Here is a 26,406-nt window from a genome sequence, read left to right as displayed (position 1 = left end):
TACAGACGGGCAGTTCATGCGGCGCTTGGGCAGACGGGCAGTTCAGGCGCCGTTGGGCAGACGGGCAGTTCAGGCGCCGTTGGGCAGACGGGCAGTTCAGGCGCCGCTGGGCAGACGGGCAGTTCAGGCGCCGCTGGGCAGACGGCAGACTCTGGGCGGCTGAGACGCACTGTAGGCCTGGTGCGTGGTGCCGGAACTGGAGGTACCGGGTTAAGGACACGCACCTTCAGGCTAGTGGAGGAAGATGAGGAGGTTGCCGGGCCTGAGCAGTGTGGTCTCTGTCAGGACTGGGAGGCTGCTAGTGCTAGCTGCTGCAAAAGTAGGCCTCCTAGCTTCCACCTGTTAGATGTTTCGTCGGTCGAGATTTGGCACGCACTTGATCAGGTGTTTTTGTGCACCACTTGGTCTTGCCTTTTGTTTATCCATCTTGAGCAACGCACACTTTTTTGAACTTGATAGCCAATTAGGTGCGGCGGCTGAGGCTTCTACCACTGGCACCGCTTAGAAATAGGTAATTAGATGCATGACAACTATATTGTCTGTCTCTCTCACCTACTACCATGCAGCCTGGACAACACAAATACCTCACTTGCTACATGTGTAAATTAAAAAGGACAGTTCCTGTCAAATGTATTTCTTTAAAAAATGTATCAAATTTAGACATACTGTAGGTGTGAGATGACAGGCGCATTGGCCCCCAGAGCTCGTGGGCCACCCCACCTTGCGTGGGCTGCGGAGGTTTCCGCTACGTCAGTGATGCCAGTCAGGATAGACAAGCTAGCTACTCAAACTTGATAGCCTGATATGGCTTCTTGGTGATCAAATTCATTTCCAAACATACCTCCTGTGAGTCCTGTCCATCACCAGCAGCTACGCCATGTGTGTCCCTCTACACCGAAGATGGTGGGTACTCTGTGAATATAGTCAATTCAGGCCGTTTACCATTGAAAACAATGGTCCGCTCCGGTCTACTTAAGGGGGTTGCGCCCCCATAGACACCAATGCGATACCAGCTGGGTCTGGTCTACTTAGCTCATTGAATTCCATTGAAACAGAAAAAATTTGGGATCCTCTTCCTTCTCTGCTCTACAATCTCCTCTACTGACGGGATCCATGCACCTCAGAAGGAAACACTTACTAGGGAGAATAGCAGAGGTACTCTTTGCCTTGTCTAGTCAGTGTGCCCCCTCCTCAAAATACAGCTGACAGATATTTTTATAAATAATTATGATAAAACATGGGCATAAAAATGAAGTTTAGTAATTATTTGTTTTGTATTTATTTTAATTGAACAGTTATTTTTTTTTACTTTAATGTTTGTTAACCTGAAGGGGCACGTGGCCCTGTGCACCCTGTGGGCATGACATCTCTGAGCACACACCACCACCAGATTCTCTTCTCTTAGTCCCTGGGAAATGGATATGCTTTGCTATGAACTCTCATACACTCAAGGTTATAGGGTGGATTATAAATACAATGTTTAAAAAGGAAGCCAGGAATAGATCTTCTTAGACCATGTCAAGTGAGGCATCATGATCACATAATTGTTCACATATATCTCCATTGTCCCCTGAAGTCATCATTATTGTTTCTGCATTTTTCCCAACTTGGCAAACAGGAATCTGCATACTATTAAAGTTGCTGGTGTCAGTGCATGATCTGGATGAGAGGAGGACAATGTCCAAACCTCTTCTTTCAATATCTCTGTGTAAATCTGACCAGACTCATGTCTAAGGAATCATTACATTTGACATATTTAGCAGACACTCTTATCCAGAGTTACTTACAGTTGAAATTAGGGTTAAGCACCTTGCTCAAAGGCACATCAACATCATTTTCACCCAGCCAGCTCTGTGATTCAAACCAGCAACCTTTCAGTTACTGGCCAACGTTCTTAACCACTAGGCTACCTTCTGCCTGTATCACAATAACACTGATGTGATGCAAGATTCTGACAGTATGTATGATTAAAGTAGTCTGGGGAATTCCCTTTAAGAAAGAGAAGGCCAGATCTCTTCTGATTGTCAATTCAAACTTTTTCAATTGCTTTGTCACTGATGCCTTATGGATGGTCTGACTTGTTTTGAAGATACAATGTGGATCAATTGACTTTGTGCGTTCTTCAATCTAGTGAAAAGTACTATACAATGTGTAGCTCCCAATCCCCAACACGTTGATGTATTCAGTTTGTGCAAAACTGTAAATGAGGCGAACAGTGCTCTTTACTAATGTAGATGGTAGACCCCACTTGAGCTTCCAGTCAGCACAATTGTTCATTATATTCTGATGTCAGCATTCCTATATTATAGCTAAAGAGGTAATGAATACTGAAGTCTGTTGACTCCTACGTACAAAGGCTGTAATGTTCTGCATGTGTGACTTTTTCATTGTGCTTACACTGTTCAATTTCCAAAAGGCTTGTAACATGAGTTTAATTCTGATTTATTCGTGCCAGAGACAACCAGTAAGGCTTGTCTGGGCTGTACCATGGCAGTTTCTGACACATCAGTGGATCCAGTTGGTTGCCTGTAGATCTGAAATGACATAATGACACACAAAAGCAGAATGTGTTGCACTGGTTTGTGTCCTGGAATGAATATATAAAGGGGCAATCTCCTCAACCACAGTCACTTATTGACTAAGTCATTGATGGGCTTACTCCCCCGTTCTCCATGGAAGTGTTCTTTACAAACGTCATGAGCACCCTCCACACCAGGGAATCCTTTTTTGAGGCAGTGTACTGTAGCTACTACCGTCATGGTTACGATGAGTGAGTCTCTGAATACAAATATATCTCAGTGAAACCCCTGATGTGTCTCCCTTCATGAGTCACTCCCCCCTCCTCCACCCTACACATCCCTCATGGTGTTCAGACGTCTGCACACACTCCAAAGTTTTGGGTTAAAACTATGTATGAATCAATTCTGATCTTTAATTTTAGTTTGCCAATAGGGCTGCTGCACATATTGGTTGTAGTTGAACTGTTAGCTATTAACAAGTAGCTACTAAACATGTCAAGTGATTTATGTTCACCCCCATTAATTTGACATGTTTGAAATGACATGAGCAATAGTGTTCCAGCAATGAGTTCCTATGATTGAGAGCACTTGGACAAGGTTGAATACTGTTAACACTCACACATTTGGTCTAACATGGACCCAGTGCCCAGTTCAAACATGGGCCTCTGAGAATGGTGTCTGCTGACTGGTTCATGTAAGGCAGTGCGCTTCAAGACATGTTTTATTCCCCTTCTTTACAACAGTAATTTATGCCTATATTCTCTCTATATACAATACATTCTGTGCAGTTTAAACAATAGCAGTTGTGTTTATTATTTAAATCATTCTTGTGGAAGGTCATGAAATGTTCCACACATTCATTGCGGGTGTTTTTATGGGCTGTTCACAGCATAATGACTAACTACATTTTTCATGAAGTAAAAACACTACTCATGAAGGCATGCTTGGGTTTGTACGACAAGTACAAATAAATATGAAGGCAGAGGAAGCTACTGTGAAACATGCCCACACATCCAGGGTAATCACTCTCCCTCTCAGTCCCAGTGATCCAAGCACTGCTAAACATATTGGCCACAGTGCCCACAGAAACATCTTTTAATTGAACTCAAACTACCAACCACAGGCTAGGCCTTCTATCTATCCAAATACCTCTCATCAGAATCAACCACATGCTAGGCCTTCTATCTATCCAAATACCTCTCATCAGAATCAACCACATGCTAGGCCTTCTATCTATCCAAATACCTCTCATCAGAATCAACCACATGCTAGGCCTTCTATCTATCCAAATACCTCTCATCAGAATCATCCACATGCTAGGCCTTCTATCTATCCAAATACCTCTCATCAGAATCATCCACATGCTAGGCCTTCTATCTATCCAATACCTCTCATCAGAATCATCCACATGCTAGGCCTTCTATCTATCCAAATACCTCTCATCAGAATCAACCACATGCTAGGCCTTCTATCTATCCAAATACCTCTCATCAGAATCATCCACATGCTAGGCCTTCTATCTATCCAAATACCTCTCATCAGAATCATCCACATGCTAGGCCTTCTATCTATCCAAATACCTCTCATCAGAATCAACCACATGCTAGGCCTTCTATCTATCCAAATACCTCTCATCAGAATCAACCACATGCTAGGCCTTCTATCTATCCAAATACCTCTCATCAGAATCATCTTGAGGTATCCAAACATTTGATTAAACACCAGCATTGCAGAAAACGAGATCCTTCTTGATCCTTTTCCAGCAATATCAAACCACCTTTCACCTTACATATACTGTAACTTTGGCAAAATATAGTTGTCTTCAATTTCCATGTATTATGGATGAGTAGAGCTGCTATCCAACATGTATCTGATAACTAAAAATGTGTGGACCAGCATGGCACGCACACAGACTGAATATGAATCAATAAAGCAGTAGCCTCAGGCTCTACTGTTCCACCCATGGCTCCTCTTTCCCAAAAGCGTTCCCAAAAGTGATAGCACTACCCGCTGTGCCAAAAATGCTTGACATGTCACTGCAGGACTGAATTTAGGACGATTTTGGAATGAGTTGAGTTTTTTCCTATATTAGTGTTTCCCCTATATTCATTAGCAGTGGTGGCACATCGCTGCGAAATTGTTGTCACCGTTGCTAAAATTCTGACGCAATTTGTTTAACACACACACATATATATATACAGACGCCTCACAAGTCCAAAACTGGCAGCTTCATTAAATAGTACCCGCAAAATACCAGTCTCAACGTCAACAGTGAAGATGCGACTCCGGGATGCTGGCCTTCTAGGCAGAGCATATCTCAGACTGGCCAGTAAAAAGAAAAGATTAAAATGGGCAAAAGAACACAGACACTGGACAGAGGAACTCTGCCTAAAAGGCCAGCATCCCTGAGTCGCTTCTTCACTGTTGACATTGAGACTGGTGTTTTGCGGGTACTATTTAATGAAGCTGCCAATTGAGGACTTGTGAGGCGTCTGTTTCTCAAACTAGACACTTTAATGTACTTGTTCTCTTGCTCAGTTTTGCACTGGGGCCTCCCACTCCTCTTTCTATTCTGGTTATGTCCAGTTTGCACTGTTCTGTGAGGGGAGTAGTACACAGCGTTGTATGAGATCTTCAGTTTCTTGGCAATTTCTCGCATGGAATAGCCTTCAATTCTCGGAACAAGAATAGACTGATGAGTTTCAGAAGAAAGTTGTTTGTTTCTGGCCATTTTGAGCCTGTAATCGAACCCACAAATGCTGATGCTACAGATACTCAGCTAGTCTAAAGAAGGCCAGTTTTATTGCTTCTTTAATCAGAACAACAGTTTTCAGCTGTGCTAACGTAATTGCAAAAGGGTTTTCTAATGATCAATTAGCCTTTTAAAGGATCAACTTGGATTAGCTAACACAACATGCCATTGGAACACAGGAGTGACGGTTGCTGAAAATGGGCCTCTGTACGTCTATGTAGATATTCCATAAAAAATCAACCGTTTCCAGCTACAATAGTCATTTACAACATTAAAAATGTCTACACTGTATTTCTGATCAATTTGATCTTATTTTAATGGACAAAAAATTGCTTTTGTTTCGAAAACAAGGACATTTCTAAGTGACCCAAAACTTTTGAACGATAGTGTACATAGTTCTGCCGAGACGCTCTTTTAAATGTATAGTTGTTTCCTCAATGACTGGAAGTCTATGTGAACAGCTAGTATGGCATTGCACTAACACTAGTTGCAATGCACCCCCTCCCCCCACTACCCTTTGCCATCACTGCTGAAAAAATCCTAGGGAAAACACTGCATATGGACAGTACATACTTTTCCACTCCAATGTCGCATAATCATTCAGACTGACCCCTCAGCAACAGTACATGCTGTTTAGACAGAGAGAGGAAAGACATTTTTCAAACTCAACTCCACACAGAATAGAACAGTGTTGGCCTTTCGTCAAGGGCAAGACACTGGGTGGTCTGTTTTCAGCAGTGATGAGGAATAAGTCAAATCTCTTGTGTTTTTCTACCCACTGTCTCTCCAGCCCCCTCAGGGGTTAGCGTGTGTGTCTGACTGGCTGTGGGCTCCCTCTTGGGCTTGGCCCCTAAGCAGAACACATATCTGACATAGGAGCCTTTAAATCAAGCCTCAGACCCAAGTACATGTTGATGTGACCTCAGGCTCCAGATGTGGACTTGTTGTAACCTTATGATTGAGGCATCATTCAATGTCTTTCAATCCAGTTCGTGCGGGCAAGAATATCACACTAATTAAAGTTGTTATAACCATTGTTCTACTGAAATGATGTATGCAGTCTTCCTTGCCCAAGTATGCTTAGCGGGCCTACATTTGTTTGATATGTTACATGTTGCCAGACACAAAACTGAGGTTATAGCACATTGGAAACATGTCTACTGAGCTTGTTCCAGTATCAGGCATGATATGCAAACAAGTGCTAAACAAAGTATGTTAAACACCCCTTGTTATGCTAATCAACAAATGTGTCCCTGATTTTAATTGGTCTGATTTGTGATAAACAATTTGTGACAAACCTTTTTTGGAAGTGGTTATTTTGTGTACAATAATGGCCTGGTGGGAGGGTCCATGCATTATAGACCTTCCGGGTCTCTTGACTGTGTGGAGTTCAGTTGAGTACATCATCCCGGTCCCAGTCCCAGCTGCACTACTAGAAACAGGGTGAAAGGTCTGTACTCTGATCTCCCCTATTACAGTGTGATGAATGAGATGGCAATGTCCACCATCAGTATAAAAGGTGCAATTTAAAACGCACCTGGAAACGCCACCTGTATAGAAATGTTCCATGTCTCACGGCAGACTCATGTTGCATAGTCTAGACAGCGCGTCTCTCCAGCCTTTCAGAGCCCCGGCGCATTAGGTTAGCATTTGGCAGGTCAGCATCTGTTCCGGTAGTGGTGATACTCCCCACTCCGCCCCAGCCCCCACTGGGTTCCTCTAATATTGGATGTGTTCCCCTTGCTCCCCAGGGAACCTCTCTCTCATTCTCTCTCTGCTACCTTCTATCTTGTCTCCTGTCTGATTTACTTAGTAACTGTTCTCCTGTTGCTTTACACACCGCCTGGGGCGGCAGGTAGCCTAGTGGTTAGAGCGTTGGGCCAGTAACCGAAAGGTTGGGAAATCAAATCCCCGAGCTGACAAGGTAAAAATCTGTCGTTCTGCTCCTGAACAAGGCAATTAACCCACTGTTCTTAGAAATGTCATTGTAAATAAGAATATGTTCTTAACTGACTTGCCTAGTTAAATAAAGGGTAAATATAAAATAAACACAGTCTCTCTTCTCCCCACATCTCATGCTGTTTGACCTGTCTAATGAATCACTGTTATCTCCAAGCTGCAGATGTTACCTAATTTGATCCTTTTCCAACCTGTGTGCACATTTGACATACTACAAGGTAGAATCAAAGTAGAGGCTTATATTGGAACATGTACTGTACAATAGATTGTATTGTAAAGGGATTTAAAACGAGACAGTAGATGTGTGTTTCACTGTGAGTCAGTGGCGGTCGGTGCCGTTTAAGATGAGGGAGGATTATTTTTTTTTATGAGCATGGCCTTATTTCTATTACAGCATATTGGATGACTGTCATTCATATTCCATTCACCCAGCTCAATGTAGCAGCAATAGGTTTTGGCTTCTACATGATACTCAAATGTTCCCTGTACCCATCATGAGGTTGCTACAACCTAGCTGTAACGTTTGTCTGGTGGTGTATGAACAGACCAAGGCGCAGCTGGTGTTGAATACATAACGATTTATTACAAACAGACGAAACACTGACAAAACACTAGAGCAAACTACAAAACAATAAACGAAGGCAACAGACCTGAAACAAACTAACTTACAATTAGACGAAGGACGCAAGAACAGGAACAGACTACCTAAAACGAACGAACAAACGAAACAGTCCCATGTGGATTACACAGACACAGGAACAATCACCCACCAACAAACAGTGAGAACAACCTACCTTAATATGACTCTCAATCAGAGGAAACGCCAAACACCTGCCTTTAATTGAGAGCCATACCAGGCAACCCATTAACTCAACATAGAAAACACATAACATAGACTACCCACCCAAACTCACGCCCTGACCAATTAAACACATACCAAACAACAGAAAACAGGTCAGGAACGTGACAGAACCCCCCCCCCCTCAAGGTGCGAACTCCGGGCGCACCCCTAAAACTCAAGGGGAGGGTCTGGGTGGGCATCTGTCCGCGGTGGCGGGTCCGGCGGTGGACGAGGACACCACTCCACCACTGTCTTTGTCCACCTCCTTAGCGTCCCTTGAGTGGCGACCCTCGCCCCCGACCATGGTCCAGGAACCTTCACCAACGTCCCTCTACAATAGAGGAGACAACTCAGGACAGAGAGGTAGTTCAGGACAAAGAGGTAGTTCAGGACAAAGAGGTAGTTCAGGACAAAGAGGTAGCTAAGGACAGAGAGGTAGCTAAGGACAGAGAGGTAGCTTAGGACAGAGGGACAACTCCGGACTAGTGGCAGCTCCGGACTGAGTGGCAGCTCCGGACTGAGTGGCAGCTCCGGACTGAGTGGCAGCTCCGGACTGAGTGGCAGCTCCGGACTGAGTGGCAGCTCCGGACTGAGTGGCAGCTCATGACTGGAAGGCAGCTCATGACTGGAAGGCAGCTCATGACTGGAGGGCAGCTCATGACTGGAGGGCAGCTCATGACTGGAGGGCAGCTCATGACTGGAGGGCAGTTCATGACTGGAGGGCAGCTCATGACTGGAGGGCAGCTCATGACTGGAGGGCAGCTCATGACTGGAGGGCAGCTCTGGCAGCTCCTGACTGGTTGGCGGTTCTGGCAGCTCCTGACTGGCTGGCGGCTCTGGCAGCTCCTGACTGGCTGGCGGCTCTGGCAGCTCTTGACTGGCTGGCGGCTCTGGCAGCTCCTGACTGGCTGGCGGCTCTGGCAGCTCCTGACTGGCTGGCGGCACTGGCAGCTCCTGACTGGCTGGCGGCTCTGGCAGCTCCTGACTGACGGACGGCTCTAGCGGCTCCTGACTGACGGACGGCTCTAATGGCTCGGGACAGACGGGCGGCTCTAATGGCTCGTGGCAGACGGATGGCTCAGAAGGCGCTGGGCAGACGGATGGCTCAGAAGGCGCTGGGCAGACGGATGGCTCAGACGGCGCTGGGCAGACGGATGGCTCAGACGGCGCTGGGCAGACGGATGGCTCAGACGGCGCTGGGCAGACAGATGGCTCAGACGGCGCTGGGCAGACAGATGGCTCAGACGGCGCTGGGCAGACAGATGGCTCAGACGGCGCTGGGCAGACAGATGGCTCAGACGGCGCTGGGCAGACAGATGGCTCAGACGCTGCTGGGCAGACGAGCAGTGCAGGCGGCGTTGGGCAGACAGCCGACTCTGACCTGCTGAGGCCCACAGTAGGCCTGGTGCGTGGTGCCGGAACTGGTGGTACCGGACTGGAGACACGTACCTCAAGGCTAGTGCGGGGAGCAGGAACAGGGCACACTGGACTCTCGATGCGCACTATAGGCCTGGTGCGTGGTACCGGAACTGGAGGTACCGGGCTGAGGGCACGCACCTCAGGGCGAGTGCGGGGAGAAAGAACAGTGCGTACAGGGCTCTGGAGACGCACAGGAGGCTTGATGCGTGGTGCCGAAACTGGAGGCACTGAGCTTGCGACACGCACCACAGGGAGAGTGCGTGGAGGAGGAACAGGGCTCTGGAGACGCACTGGAAGCCTGGTGCATGGTGTAGGCACTGGTGGTACTGAGCTGGGGCGGGAAGGTGGCGCCGGATATACCGGACCGTGTAGGCGTACTGGCTCCCTTGAGCACTGAACCTGCCCAACCTTACCTGGTTGTATGCTCCCCGTCGCCTGACCAGTGCGGGGAGGTGGAATAACCCGCACCGGGCTATGTAGGCGAACCGGGGACACCATGCGTAAGGCTGGTGCCATGTAAGCCGGCCCAAGGAGACGTACTGGTGGCCAGATATGTAGAGCCGGCTTCATGGCACTTGGCTCAATGCTCAATCTAGCCCTACCAGTGCGGGGAGGTGGAATAACCCGCACCGGGCTATGCACACGTACAGGAGACACCGTGCGCTCTACTGCGTAACACGGTGTCTGCCCGTACTCCCGCTCTCCCCGGTTAGCCTGGGAAGTGGGCGCAGGTCTCCTACCTGCCCTAAACCCACTACCTCTTATCCCCCCCCCCCCCCCCAAGAAATGTTTGTGTTGTACTTGCGGGCTTTTCGGGCTTCCGTGCTAGACGCGTCCCCTCATAACGCCGGTTCCTCTCTCCGGTTTCCTCCGCTCTTCGAGCTGCCTCCAGCTGTTCCCATGGGCGGCGATTCACTTCAACTTTAGCCCATGGTCCTTTTCCTTCCATGATTTCCTCCCAAGACCAGAAATCCTGCTTTGTGCGCTGTCCGTTAACCCGCTGCTTGATCCGGGTTTGGTGGGTGATTCTGTAACGTTCGTCTGGTGGTGTATGAACGGACCAAGGCGCAGCGGGTGTTGAATACATAACGATTTATTACAAACAGACGAAACACTGACAAAACACTAGAACAAACTACAAAACAATAAACGAAGGCAACAGACCTGAAACAAACTAACTTACAATTAGACGAAGGACGCAAGAACAGGAACAGACTACCTAAAACGAACGAACAAACGAAACAGTCCCATGTGGGTTACACAGACACAGGAACAATCACCCACCAACAAACAGTGAGAACAACCTACCTTAATATGACTCTCAATCAGAGGAAACGCCAAACACCTGCCTCTAATTGAGAGCCATACCAGGCAACCCATTAACCCAACATAGAAAACACATAACATAGACTACCCACCCAAACTCACGCCCTGACCAATTAAACACATACCAAACAACAGAAAACAGGTCAGGAACGTGACACTAGCCTATGGATGAAAGTTTACAACATAGATACACAGGTCGAGAGAATTTTGAGTAATCAAGGTGACAGACAGTGACACATTCAATACCACCTTGCACACTCTTGCCTGCATCTAGCTGATCTAGGGTGTAAACATTAGTCCAACAATTGCAAATTAGAGTTTATATTGGACAAATTCAGGTATGTTTATCCCCAATTGGTTCCATTTGGTTCCGTTTAAGAAACGTTTTTCAACAGAATCGGCGGAAATAAATACACCCCTGATCACATGCAAAACAGTTCACTTTCATAGCAGCCACATTCAAACAGCATGATCACTTTGCTCAATGTATATATAATTCCTTCTTCCAACTATCTACACGCTCCCCTCCTCTCACCTTTTCCCTTCGCTTGTGGACTTCAGTGCTGTCTGTGACCAGGTGAAAAAACCTTTCCAAGCCAAACCTTCATATCATGACAGCTAACCACTACACACAGCCTACATCGTTGTCAACTAAAACTACTAGAACTAACACGTTAGTAAACCCGCTACAATCATGCAGTACATTGTACAGTCAGAAATCAGTTTAGCAGTTACCAGTGGGCCCCAGTGGCAATAAATGAATAAAACCAAAAGCTTACGTTGATTTGGATGAGTTCCAGTGTTGGATAGCCATAACCAGCTAGCGAACATAGCATTCCTCTCTGTTTGAGCAGGGTGTTTGAGTAGGCTAAACTAGCTAGCTGCATTTGCTAGCTAAGTGAAAGTGAAAGTAAAAAAAAAAATACTACTAAATATAGCTAGCTCGCTCTTCTCCTTAATTTTGAAAGAAATTAATTTGTTTAAAACTGTTAATCTATTGTCTTTCACCCTCTTTGATTCAACTACTCACCACATTTTATGCAGTGCTAGCTAGCTGTAGCTTATGCTTTCAGTACTAAATTCATTATCTAATCCTTTGATTGGGAGGACAACATACTGCAAGAGCTCTGATAGGTTGGAGGACATCCTCCGGAAGTTGTCATAATTACTGTGTAAGTCTGTGGAAGGGGTGAGAACCATGAGACTCCTATGTTTTGTATTGAAGTCAATGTACCCAGAGGAGGACAGAAGCTAGCTGTCTTCCGGCTACACCACGGGGCTACACTACAGAGTGCTGCTGAGGCTAATGTAGATCTTCATTGCAAAACAGTGTTTTTTATCAATTATTTGGTGATGTGAATATATTTAGAATAGTTTTATCTAAAAATAATAACTTTTTTAATTTTTCACTATTTAGATTTTTATGAAATTCACTGAGGAGGATGGTCCTCCCCCTCCTCCTCTGAGGAGCCTCCACTGCTATGAGTACAGTATTATCATGTTTTGCATATTCTTTCTGGTCTGGATTTCTTCTGGGAGGGTTTCATGATAGAACTCTAAGTACATATTTGTAATTGTCATGCCATGAGCCATCACATATAGATTTCACATGTCTTTGTGCACCATACATATGGCAACTGCTGTAGAGTACTGTGAACACAGTTTACCTAGCAGATTGTTAGTTTTACCCATCCCACTGAAAGACAATATCTGCTCGGAGAGCATGTTCTCCTGCCAATTGTTGAGACCTTAATTCTTAATCCTGTAAGTAGGAAACCCAATACCTTTAATAAATGCTTTAAGGAACGCTCCCACTGGACACACTGGTTGAATCAACGTTGTTTCAATGTAATTTTCTATGTATTGTGACGTGGAATCAACAGGGAAAATACATTGGATTTTTTTTTAAACTCATTAACCAGTACTGTTTTCATCTAATTTCAAACAGTTGTAAACACTGAAATTAGGGTAAAACTTCAATTTAAATACATTGACATAACAACCTGTTAGTCAGGTTAAGACAATCTAATTATAACATAATCATCAGAACTCTGTATACGTTGAAATTGCGTTGAAAATTCCTCATCCTATATTCAATGTATTGGGTGGTTGAAATTCTGTTGAATCATATACAAGACAATATCCAAAGATAAAATTGTGTTACTAATACCATGCATTTGGCATCCTATTTATAGAGCTTAAGGTAACTACTTCTAAATTTCAAAAGATCCAGTCAACCATAGACGAATGATAGTATATTGTATGTAGCTAGCTTCACGTTGAAATGATGGTGTGCTTTGGGCAAATCAGATGTTAATAGAGCCTACATAAAGCCAACCTCACTCCGAATTTACTTTCACACACAGCTTGTTTAAGAAAAGTTAGAGTTACTTTCAACTATTCAATGTTATTTAGGTAGTCTACTCAAATGAGTATAGAAGCTGATCAATGTCTGAATATTTTGACATGATAGCTCAGCTGATATTAAAAAAAGCTTGTTTCCAAAGCTAAGCAGCGTACATAGAGGTAGGCATCAGGATGGTATCGTTGGACTGTGGCTTCACATTTTATCTCAATCTAACTCTTTATTTAGGTTGTTAGCATGACGCTGAAACAATGATGTTGATTCAAACAAACATTTTACTATCAACATTGAAACAAGGTCAAATAACATGTCTAATTAAACCTAAAATTCAACCCAATATGGCCAATTTATTAGGTACACCACCCTATTCACAAAAAAAAAATTCTCTACAGACAGTGAGTCACGTCGCTATGGCTTGCTATATAAAGCAGGCAGACAGGCATCGAGGCATTCAGTTACTGTTCGATTGATCATTAGAATGGGCAAAACGAGTGACCTAAGCGACTTTGAGCGTGGTATGATCGTCGGTGCTAGGAGCGCCGGTTCCAGTATCTCAGAAATGGTCGTCCTCTTGGGCTTTTTACGCATGACAGTGTCTAGGGTTTACAGAGAAATGTGCGCCAAACAAAAAAACATCCAGTTAGCGGCAGTCCTGTGGCCAAAAACAGCTTGTTGATGAGAGAGGTCGAAGGAGAATGGCAAGAATAGTGACATTTGGGGGGGTTAGCGTGTGCAATTTTTATGGGCCTAATAATAAAGGTAAAATAATAAAAGGTAAAACACCTTGTAATGTGGCATAAACACAACCAGTCATGATTGTCATACAAATCACTTTAAAAAGTAGGCTACCGGTGCATGTTCGTCCAGTCCAAAATAATTTCAGCATCCAAACTGCATGTATACTCGTGCCATTAGATGAATGGAAATAGACATCTGTTACAAAACACCAAAAAGTGTTCCTAATGACAATCAGCAATTGCCATTGATTAGGCCTACATGAATTGATACGTCTTGCTGACAAATGTATCTTTTTTGTAGCCTGAAAAGTTAGGACACATGAAAAGGGGCTGAAACTATTCCTTGAAAACGGGATGGTCACCCTAACACATGGTGAATTTACTAGACTACGCTGCAATGTGTATTACCATGAACTTCAAATAGGCAGCCAGTGATGTGGTGGTAAAGAAATAGGTGGGTAAACTCTGATTGCCGGATGCTGCAAAAACAAATTACACTCCCTATACTTTTTTCTGAATTTTTTCAGAAAAAGGTGGATAAACAGTGTTTACTTGCGTTTACCCTACACTAGGCCACCTCTGCCGGTAGCTTACCCTCTCAGCCGAGGCAATTTTGCAGACATAAATACACAGAGAACAGGTAGCCTACATTCAATATAATACATTCATTGAATCAAAACATGTTTTACACCCTAGTTCATGAGTTGTTAATGCTTGGAGTCTTCACAGATTGTGCAACATAAAACACTACCTTTCTTTCCTTACGTTAATGACATTTATGAGAGTATTAATTGTCATTATTAAGCATTTAACAATTGAATTAGAACATTGAACTTAAACCCTTTATGGATCTTGGAGATCTCTGAAAATGCACTGTAAGTGTAACTGTGCCACCTAACACTTCATTACGTTTCATCATGAAAACAGTTCTCATGGGCACACAAATCCAAAATAATGTAGGCCTATCGCATTGCAAAATCGAATGCTTCTAAACGAATGTTAACCTCTTCTAACCGAAAGAGTCATCTTATAGGCTTACTGTCATTAACGTATACTTGTTGGATGGATTGGATGCGCATTACTGTCTAGCTGTAGGCTAGTTGTCTAGTGATATTGTCGACCATCATCAGCTGATCCAGGAAAAAAAACAAATATAATATAATAATATTGGTAGAAAATAATAAAGCTACATAAATGGTCTACTACTTCTGGCCACAGATGGTGCCGGAGAACACCAGTATCCGCGCGCACCTGGAAAACAAAGCAATGAGCGTTCTAAACAGCTGACTGACAAAAGCAAACAATGATGACTCAACAAATACATCTAATGCATTGAAATATAGGCTCTTTTTATCAAGGATGCATGGCAAACAAATGACAAAAATGAGGAAGTACAAAGGAAAATCTATGCGTAAAGGATCTCAGCTTAGGCTGAAATTCAGCACTACTGAGTGGACCAACCAGCTCTCACAGTCTCACGTCAGAATTAGACGTTCATCCATGTTTCAAAAAGATTATCAAAGTAGTTCCAAACGTCAAATTAAACCTAACCATTACAAAAATATATTTCTATTGGTGGATTTGAGCATGCAACATTTGCCCTTTTGGAATCAGAGGCAGATGCTTACACCCATCCATCATCCACGTCCACAACGCCCTAGAAAACCGAAACCTACTTGAAGGTAACAGTGCTCATTGTTGCCCCTAGTGGCCGGTTTTCATGCAGTCTCCTGATGTCCTCAGACATGGATGGACGTCGAAAACGTACTTGTATCACGAGTGATCTGCCTGGAGTGGACAGTACTGAAACATAGAAATCAATGTTTTAAGCCATGACAGAGAGGTGGAGGTGTTAATTTCATATGGAAGCTTTTATTTTCATGTTTACCACAGTAAAACATATTTTCCACTACATTTTAAACAAATAGGAGAATGGTTAAATTAGCATTATTTAGAGACCCTCTCCACCCCCACCCAATGTTGGACTTCTGTTGCATTTAGTGGTGCTACAGTAGTGTGTATTCATGGATGCCAAGGAAAATCAGGCTTCTCAAAAAAAATGATCCAACAAAAAAACATATAATTATTTATCTTTCGTCTCTCTGTGTTTCATAATTTTCCTTCAATTCGCAAGTGGCTGAATGTATCTCACAGGAGAAAGCATTCGAGCAAGTGAAACTGTGCCCCTCTGTCTCTCTACGTGTAGGCCATCTATCTGATGCTGTCTGGTCCAAATGAGTATGACATTGTCACCACCGGTAGCATTGAAGGCAAGGGAAACCAGCGAGCATTTGGCCTCCCTTGATAAAAAAAAAGTGTACAAAATTAGCCAATCAGCGTTGAGCTAATCTGAGCGAGCTCAACTGTGAATGGTCCTGGCGCACCAAAAAAAAGTGTAAAGGGAACCCAGCTTGGATTTGGCTTCACTCCTATCAAATCCCATAAGCATACGTCATTGACAGAAAAACTTGAATTGTTGCATCTGGTTTTGCTGTTATCCTCCGGTGGCTAGCTAGCCAGCTGGCAAAAATTGTCCCTTTACTAAATTAGCCATGGATGGAGATAGGGAATTGGACTTGTGGTTTTACTTAATTCTCCGTATTGGCCAATGATTATAACGACGATTCTGATCCAACCATTAATTCATACATTGTTGTGCCCCTGGCCTTAAATGATGGAAGTTCAATATGTAGCTAGATGTATAAGGCTAATGTTAACTAGCTAACATTTCCCATGAATGTAAGTTAGGCTTTTAGCCAAGTAGCCTAGGACAACAAAAAATATAAGTGTGTACTGTATGACAGAGTGGTGGACAGTTTGGTTAACATGAAAGAGAGAAGGATGGTATTGGCGTTTCTCTGCAAGTAGGGTGAGTCAGCACATGTTTTCTACTTGCACAAACATGCACGCACACACACACACAGAAATCAGAACCATGGACAGCCACAACATATTTAGCTTACATTGATTGGACTAAATTGTTTTTGGTATCTTTTAGTTGTCAGTGTATTAGACTAAGCAGAGGTGATTTGATGATGTTGATATGTCAAAGTTGAAATGGTGCTGGAATAGTGGAGGCAGCTCCTGTTTTCTTTGTGACTCGCGGTAACTCTCTGTGGTTATAAATCAATAGTTGTTTTGTGGTCAGAAAATATTGGAAACATTAACTTGCTTGACCATTCTGTAGGTCATGTAACTGTCTGTTACTGTACGTGCAATATGCTTTGTGGACTTCACTGGACAGAGGTTGCTATCCGGTTTTGTGATAAAACAAATGTGTGGTTGAATTTTCCCCATTGATTTTACCCGCACACTGCTACTGGGGAGCTAATGTCTCATTCAGGGGAGCTGTGCCCCACCTGGCTCCCCTGTAAAATCGCACCTTGGGCGGACCACAAACAGGCAAATAATGGTACAGTATAACAGTTGTGTGCAGAATGGCATCTCAGAATGCACAACTCATCGGTCCTTCTTGCGGATGGGCTGTTGCAGCAGACGACCACACCGGGTTCCACTCCTATCAGCTAAAAACAAGAAGAAGCGGCTCCCGTGGGCATGCAATCACCAACCAACACTGGACAATTGAGGAGTGGAAAAACATTGCTTGGTTCAATGAATCCCAGTTCCTGTTGCGTCATGCTAATGGCAGAGTCAGGATTTGGCGTAAGCAGCATGAGTCCATGGCCCCATCCTGCCTGGTGTCAACAGTACAGGCTGGTGGCGGTTGTGTAATTGTGTGGGGAATGTTTTCCTGGCACACGTTAGGTCCCTTGACACCAATTTCGCAATGTTTGAACACCAGACCTTGTAGAATCCATGCCCCGAAGAACTCAGGCTGTTCTGGAGGCAAAGGGGGGGTCTGACTCGATACATGGGTGTACCTAATTAACACCAATGAGTATAGGATGATCAAAAAAATGATTATAATATGTGGAATTTTCAACACAATTTCAATGCATACAGTACATAGTTCTGATGATTATATTGAAATTAGATTGATGTAACAACCTATTAGTCAAGTTAAGTCCATTTATTTAGGTTGAAGTTTTACTCTAATTTCAATGTATACAATGCTTGTGTGATCGTTTTTAAGACCTCAAATTACTTTTCATTAATAATCTTGTCTAACAACATGTATTACTGGGCAGTGCAAATTAAAATCAAATCAAATGTTTTTGGTCACATACACATGGTTAGCAGATGTTAAAGCGAGTGTAGTGAAATGCCTGTGCTTCTAGTTCCAACAGTACAGTAATATCTAAAAAATAATCTAACAATTCCCAACAACTTCCTAATACACACAAATCTCACAAGTAATGTAACAATTCCCCAACAACTACCTAATACACACAAATCTAAAGGGGTGAATGAGAATATGTACATATAAATATATGGATGAGCGATGGCCGAGCGGCATAGGCAAGGTGCAGTAGATGGTACAAAATACAGTATATACATGTGATATGAGTAATGTAAGATATGTAAACCTTATTAAAGTGACTAGTGATCCATTTATTAAAGTGTCCAGTGATCGGGTCTCAATGTGGGCAGCAGCCTCTCTGAGTTAGTGATTGCTGTTTAGCAGTCTGATGGCCTTGAAATAGAAGTTGTTTGTCAATCTCTCGGTCCCAGCTTTGATGCACCTGTACTGACCTCACCTTCTGGATGATAGCAGTGTGAACAGGCAGTGGCTTGGGGAGGTTGTTGTCCTTGATGATCTTTTTGGCCTTCCTGTGACATCGGGTGCTGTAGATGTCATGAAGGGTAGGTAGTTTGCCCCCGGTGATGCTTTGAGAAGACCGCACCACCCTCTGGAGAGCCTTGCTGTTGAGGGTGGTGCAGTTGCCGTACCAGGCTGTGATACAGCCCGACAGGATGCTCTCGATTGTGCATCTGTAAAATTTTCTCAGGGTTTTGGGTACAAGCCAAATTTCTTCAGCCTCCTGAGGTTGAAGAAGCGCTGTTGTGCCTTCTAGCACCACACTGTCTGTGTGGGTGGACCATTTCAGTTTGTCCGTGATGTGTACGCCGAGGAAATTAAAACTTTCCACCTTCTCCACTGCTGTACCTGCGATGTGGATAGGGTGTGCTCCCTCTGCTGTTTCCTGAAGTCCACGATCATCTCCTTTGTTTTGTTCCCGTCGAGTGAGAGGTTGTTTTCCTGACACCACACTCCGAGTGCCCTCACATCCTCCCTGTAGGCCGTCTCGTCGTTGTTGGTAATCAAGCCTACCACTGTAGTGTCGTCTGCAAACTTGATGATTGAGTTGGAGGTGTGCATGGTCACGCAGTCATGTGTGAACAGGGAGTACAGGAGAGGGCTCAGAACGCACCCTTGTGGGGCCCCAGTGTTGAGGATCAGCGGGGTGGAGATGTTGTTACCTATCCTCACCACCTGGGGGCGGCCTGTCAGAAAGTCCAGGACCCAGTTGCACAGGGATGGGGTTGTGACCCAGGGCCTCCAACTTGATGATGAGCTTGGAGGGTACTATGGTGTTGAATGCTGAGCTGTAGTCAATGAACAGCATTCTTCCATAGGTATTATTTTTGTCCAGATGAGATAGGTGCAGTGCAATGGTGATTGCGTCATCTGTGGACCTGTTGGGGAGGAATGCAAACTGAAGTGGGTCTAGGGTGGCCGGTAAGGTTGAGGTGATATGATCCTTGACTAGCCTCTCAAAGCACTTCATGATGACAGAAGTGAGTGCTACGGGGCGGTAGTCATTTAGTTCAGTTAGTTTGCCTTCTTGGGTACAGAAACAATGTTAGCCATCTTGAAACATCTGGGGACAACAGACTGGGATAGGGAGCGATTAAATATGTCCGTAAACACACCAGCCAGCTGGTCTGCTCATGCTCTGAGGACGTGGCTAGGGATGCCGTCTGGGCCTGCAGCCTTGCAAGGGTTAACATGTTTAAATGTTTTTCTCACGTCAGCCACAGAGAAAGAGAGGGTGGGGGTGCAGACTTTGTTAGCGAACTGCGACGGTGGCACTGTATTATCCTCAAAGCAGGCAAAGAAGGGGTTTAGTTTGTCTGGAAGCGTGACATCGGTATCCGTGACGTGGTATTTTGTTTTTGTAGTCCGTGATTTCCTGTAGAAATTATATGTATTTTTTATTTGAAACTGAACCAGCCCTTTCTTGGAAATGTTTCCTCTTAATGAAAAGGTTGGGAGTAATATTATCTACAAGTGGAACCCTAAGACTATATCAACAAAAACGAGCAATCCCTGTACCATCAATTTAGTAAGTTATTTGGTCTGAAACAAGACTTGTCACCCAATACACCTCTGTGGCAAAACAGACTCCTGCCAATGATCTTGAATAGCAAAACATTTCAACAGTGGCATGAGAAGTGAATAACGCATTTACAACATTGTTATATAGATGGGGTGCTTATGTCATTTAGAACATTGTTATATAGATGGGGTGCTTATGTCATTTAAAACATTGTTATATAGATGGGGTGCTAATGTCATTTAGAACATTGTTATATAGATGGGGTGCTTATGTCATTTAGAACATTGTTATATAGATGGGGTGCTAATGTCATTTAGAACATTGTTATATAGATGGGGTGCTTATGTCATTTAGAACATTGTTATATAGATGGGGTGCTTATGTCATTTAGAACATTGTTATATAGATGGGGTGCTTATGTCATTTAAAACATTGTTATATAGATGGGGTGCTAATGTCATTTAGAACATTGTTATATAGATGGGGTGCTAATGTCATTTAGAACATTGTTATATAGATGGGGTGCTTATGTCATTTAGAACATTGTTATATAGATGGGGTGCTTATGTCATTTAGAACATTGTTATATAGATGGGGTGCTTATGTCATTTAGAACATTGTTATATAGATGGGGTGCTTATGTCATTTAGAACATTGTTATATAGATGGGGTGCTTATGTCATTTAGAACATTGTTATATAGATGGGGTGCTTATGTAATTTAGAACATTGTTATATAGATGGGCTGCTTATGTCATTTAGAACATTGTTATATAGATGGGCTGCTTATGTCATTTGAGCTGAAAGAGAAATATACCAGTTATCCAGTAATAGTTTATTTTGTTATTTACAGTTAAGAAACTTTCTCAGAAGCAGTCTTGGAGACATTACTTTTCTACGTCTATCAAGTATTGAACGACTACTCCATAATAACCATGACTCATATAGATTTATATCCAGAGTGTACTCATTGCTAATGCAACAATGACCAAAACCAGATGTACATAAGTCAAGAGAGCAATGGGAATCTGATTTGAATATTACAATTGATGAGGGGGTATGGTCGGACCTATGCCAAGATAGTGTGTCAGTGACTATCAACACTAGATACAGACTTGTACATTACACCTTCCTCCACCAACTCTATCTGACACCTCAGAGGCTACATATATTTAACCTTGAAATATCAGAAATGTGTTTTAGATGTGGAACAACAGAAGGCATTTTTTTGCATTCTACTTGGCAGTGTACTATATAATTATGGAGGTCCCTTTCCCACTTGACCCTGAAATATGCCTTCTGGGTAACTTTACAAATGTGAGTTTGAGGAATAACTTCAATATCATATTTACAATAAATCGCCCTTGCCACTGCAAGAAAATGTGTTGCATTGACATGGAAATCTGATTCCCCTCTCCTAATTCCAAGATGGCTCTCTGAAATTAATAAGTGTATTCCTATTAAGAAGATGACCTATGCTTTAAGAAATAAATTCAACTACTACTTTGTATGGCAAACCTTCCTGGACTATATGGAAATACTTCCATTGGGGTTGGTGATATGTGCTTGTAGATCGATGTTAATATTGTCTCTCCGTAATGTACTGTTTATATTGCTTTATGTATGCGTTGGTCTCTCTTGTCTTTTGCCTTATTTAGTCATTATTAGCATTAGTATTATTCAAACATTATTATTTTTTTTAAATGTAATTTGTAATTGTTTTAATAAAAAAAATATTTGGGGGGAGGGGTGGGGAGGGCTGAATAAGCTTTTTTTGTAGTACTTACTCTTGCTGTGTTGTATTGTTCGGTTGTTCAATAATTGAAAATTAAAATGAAATAATTGTTATTATTTTGTCCAACAACATTGTGTTCTTTCTCGCTATAGGCTGTGTTTGCAGATATCTTCTTTCATTCAGTATATATTTGATTGACATGCTCAGTAATTGTCAGGATGTAGTGATCTTCTGTTGGGGTGAATCAAATGAGATTACATCATAGTGTTTGTCATCCCATACTTGTCATTTTTGGGGGACTGAGGATCTCCTCTGTAATAATTGGATGGAAGCCTCTTGTTAGATTGTAAGGTACACATTTACTCTTCATATTTATAACTTTTTGTAATGTAGATAGCATTTGTATCATAAAGGTGAGCAACAGCATACTGTATAAACTACATCTATTTGGTTGTTATAATACCTCAATGGAAAAGTACTTGGTGAGAGTCAAGTTGACACAAAGCTGCGGTTCAGAGGTCTTGTCTCAGGCTCTACAGACTATAATGAGTGCCTGTCAGGGTAACTAAAGTTTTGGCTGTCCTCTCCCTTTACGGGCTGGCTGGGATATCAAAGGCCCCGCTGATAAACAAAATAAACTCCCACCACTGCTTTCACCCTTTATTGTCCTGCCCGGTTTTAATGTTGGCCAGGTGCAGAGTTAAGCACAAACTCTAGCATTTTTAAGCCGGCATGCAGCGAGCAAAGCATCCACAGAAGCATGCCTGTTGTTGGTATCACTCAGCTACAGTATGACCGTACATCCTCAGTACTGCTGAATAAATCCATTGTTATTACATTGTATTTGATTGTATCCATTGGTTACAGTTTTCGTGTAACATTCCTGTCCTGAACGCCAATATTTTAGAGTAAAGTATGTCATGTAAGGTAGTAAGTACCCTGATATCAGTGCAATATCCATATAGAACTGAGACTACTCTATAAACGCTGACACGCGTATACCAGCATATGAGACTCACCTCTGAAGAGTCTAATGATAGTTGGTGGAAGTGGACTATCACCCCAAAGGAATGTAGAGGGGCCATAAAATGAAACTTTTGGCTGGGAGTCATGTGACAGATGGGTAATGCTCATTGTTCACGTTTGGCAAGCCCTAGTCTCTCTTGCACATTTTCCCATAATTTTACAGGTACGTTATTGCCTTAATCAGCGTCACTCATTTATGTAGGGCTTTTGAAACAGTAGTTTGAAGACACGTTTATGGAAAACGGAACTAGTGAAAATGAGGTATTAGTGTCCTGTAATGTATTGGGGCAAAACTCCCTATAACTGTTCACCCAGGCTTTGTATAAGCAGGCTAACACAATCTTTTGGAATGCAGACAACCCATGTTTAAACCCAGTCAAGAGTAACATTTATTTTCCTGCCCTAAGGTTATTGGTGGACTTTTGGAATTGATGGCTGCTGCTTTCTATTGTCATAAAATGTGCTATTTTCAATGAGTAATCAATACCACATCTCAAGTAGGATCCTCTGCAACGAGCGGCCTGCTCTGCCAAGGGCAGCGTTATGAGCTCAACATAGGATTGTCTACTATCCAACAGACAGAGACTGCCTGGGTTTGGTTTTCTGCATCTTGTACCCAAGCCTAATGCCTTCCGTCAACGGAATCAGGTTTTCACATGGTTTCCCCTGGAGTTGGGCATGCATCTGAAATGTTCATCTCTTGCACACTATCTCCCTCTCCCATTCTTCCTATCCCCTCTTCTTAGTATCTGTGGAGAGGAACTCTGCTTATCGCGTTGCAGTTTGGTCTAATTTATGTTCCATAAGTGCAGGTCTCATAAATACTCAAAGTGAACAAAGCCAAGTAATTCAATCCTGTGTCAACAAAGGCCAAAAAAAACAGACAAATCTAACCCCAGTCTGGATATGAAATATAATTTGAAAGAACATACACTTTTTCTTCTTTTGCACACATTGCCCGTGATTTCCATGAATGTTATGAGATAATAGGAACACATTTTGTTTATCTTATGCAAGTATTCATGCCTTGCTTGTTGAAAGGATAAAGACTCCAATGCAAACAACAGTTCTATTTCAATTTTATAACACTTTTCCTTGATTCCTTCACTGACCAACAGAATAGGTTGCCTCTGGGGAACAGTGACGAAAGCTCTCACCTCAAAGAAGACAGAGACAATGCTGTCCATCGCACCAAAAGGAGCCAGCAGAATAAACGACTTGATTCGGGTATGGATTCTTTCTTGGAACAACGATTTCATTACGTTCAGAGAATGCCTTAAACTTTCATGTTCTAATTTGTTAAATGACTGGACGGATGGGTATACATCAAGGTTTTACCTCCAGGTAAAAGACTCAAGACAGCAGGGATAGAGCAGGCCTGAACCCAGTATGCTGTATGGTTCATGGTGGGCAGTGGTATAATGGAAACTATACGCAGGTATACACCGTAACCCTGTTTCTTTTCAGTGTACATTGCGTATATTCAGTTCTTAATCCCCACTGATGCGTATCAAAATAGTGTAGTGGAGTTATAAGCCGTATCAATTAATAAGGCTGATGGAATATATCATAATGTTTAGCTTAAAATGTTGATAAACTATTATTTCTTCACATTTTAAGCGCAGCAAGGAATGTGCACACAGTGGTAGGCCTACAAGAGAATTCACTAGAACATGTTTTCTAGCCAACCTAATTAATTTAAATGACCTAAATCATAATTTAAGTACACGTTTAAATGTCACATGATAAGAACAACCATCTATCAAAACGAGTCAATGGCTAGCTAACAGTCTAGTCTACTGACAAGCTAGTTAACTAGCTGTTTAGCTGGCTAGCATACCCACAAACTTGTTTTAATCATATTAACCAGCTAGCTAGCACATTATCTTGTCAAACTGTTAAATTAGTAGCCAGACAGTTTCAAGTGATGTTAAATAACAATATAAGTCTTCTACAAACTTTGAGGGTGGTTTCTATAAACAGTTCATCAGGGAGACCTCCGTTGTAACTAGCTATGCTGCGCTCTATTGGAATAGTTAATACTCAAATTATACATTGTTTTGAAGCTTAAAATGTCCTCTTTCCAACCGTGTATATAACTTCCATGTGCTTAGGGGTCAATGTGACTGATTATGATAGAACAAGCCACATATGACTAGCATAATGCCTTTGACCTCCTAGACATTGAAAGAAAGTTGATTTGAAAGCCAAGAGAACAGGAGACTGCATATGAGGAACTGTTTATAAAATATTTATTTCTATGTTCGGTTTTTGGTGTGGCTATTTTGAACAAAAGTAAGACATGCCTCATAATATGAAGTAAAACATCCAGGATTCAAACAATTAAGGAACAGGAAAAATATAGTGATGCTAGTGATCGGCCTATCGTCTTCTGGTAGCCTAGATGGAAAGGCTTTACCAAAATCTTTCTCATTTAATGTTAACTAGCTATAAAGTAGCCTATGCCTACCTGGCAGAATGATATCATGATTATTTGCATCAATCCAGTGGACATTGGTTTTGCAAACTCCATCTCATGTGCGCTACAGAAACACCACTAACCAAACAACAGTGCTAGTGCCTGTGCACTTGAATTAAAGGGTAACTACACTCAAAAATCTACATTTCTTAAAAGTGATCTCCTGATTTGGATTTAGAATATCCAATTATGTTGCTTTTCTATTTTTTATTAAATGGTGAGAGCGAAAACTTGAAAACATTTTGAAAAAATCTGAAACGTATGAATTTCTGACACAGTTGAAAGCTTAATTTATGTATTTCAATAGTAGACCTACTATACCAAGATGAGTGAGAGACCATACGGTAGGATTTTACAGTGAGGAGACAACAGCAGTTCTTTACTTTTCTTGCCCGGGTGAGGCTTTTACTAGCAAACAGGAAAATAAGCCACCAAAAACTTTAAAATTATTTACAAAAGAAAGTAACAAACTGGAAGTTGCAACAGGAACATAAACTGGGGATAACTCCCAAAACAGTTGCACTCAAACAACTCCGAACTTAATAATACCTGTCCACAACCAGTCCCTTGCCTGGCCTAGAAAGAGGCTTAGATAGCCTACCTGGAACCTTCACTATGGACCGTCCAATTATTAACCAATCATCAAGTATCAGTTTCAATATGGACCACACCATTATTAACCAATCATCAATTAGCATTTTTTTAATTTTTCAATTTTATTTCACCTTTATTTAACCAGGTAAGCTAGTTGAGAACAAGTTCTCATTTACAACTGCGACCTGGCCAAGATAAAGCAAAGCAGTGCGACACAAACAACAACACAGAGTTACACATAGAATAAATAAGCGTACAGTCAATAACACAATAGAGAAAAAAAGAAAGTCTATATACAGTGTGTGCAAATGGCGTGAGGAGGTAAGGCAATAAATAGGCCATAGTAGCGAAGTAATTACAATTTAGCAAATTAACACTGGAGTGATAGATGAGCAGATGATGGTGTGTAAGTA

The 26,406-nt window shown here is 42.5% G+C and overlaps 1 protein-coding gene across 2 annotated transcripts in view; it reads left to right on the top strand.

Moving 5' to 3' along the window:
• Positions 1-26,406, top strand: part of LOC129815662 (ectodysplasin-A-like) — a 75,822-nt gene that overhangs the window by 22,227 nt on the left and 27,189 nt on the right. For both annotated transcript variants that reach the window (XM_055869671.1, XM_055869665.1), the window contains exon 2: positions 24,039-24,147. In XM_055869671.1, coding sequence (XP_055725646.1) covers positions 24,039-24,147 — 109 coding nt within the window. The remainder of the gene's footprint in view (positions 1-24,038; positions 24,148-26,406) is intronic.

The sequence above is a fragment of the Salvelinus fontinalis genome, chromosome 2 (genome assembly GCF_029448725.1).
Source record: "Salvelinus fontinalis isolate EN_2023a chromosome 2, ASM2944872v1, whole genome shotgun sequence".
Lineage (NCBI taxonomy): Eukaryota > Metazoa > Chordata > Actinopteri > Salmoniformes > Salmonidae > Salvelinus > Salvelinus fontinalis.
Note: the sequence above shows the minus strand (reverse complement) of the source record. Positions and strands in the feature narration are given on the sequence as shown.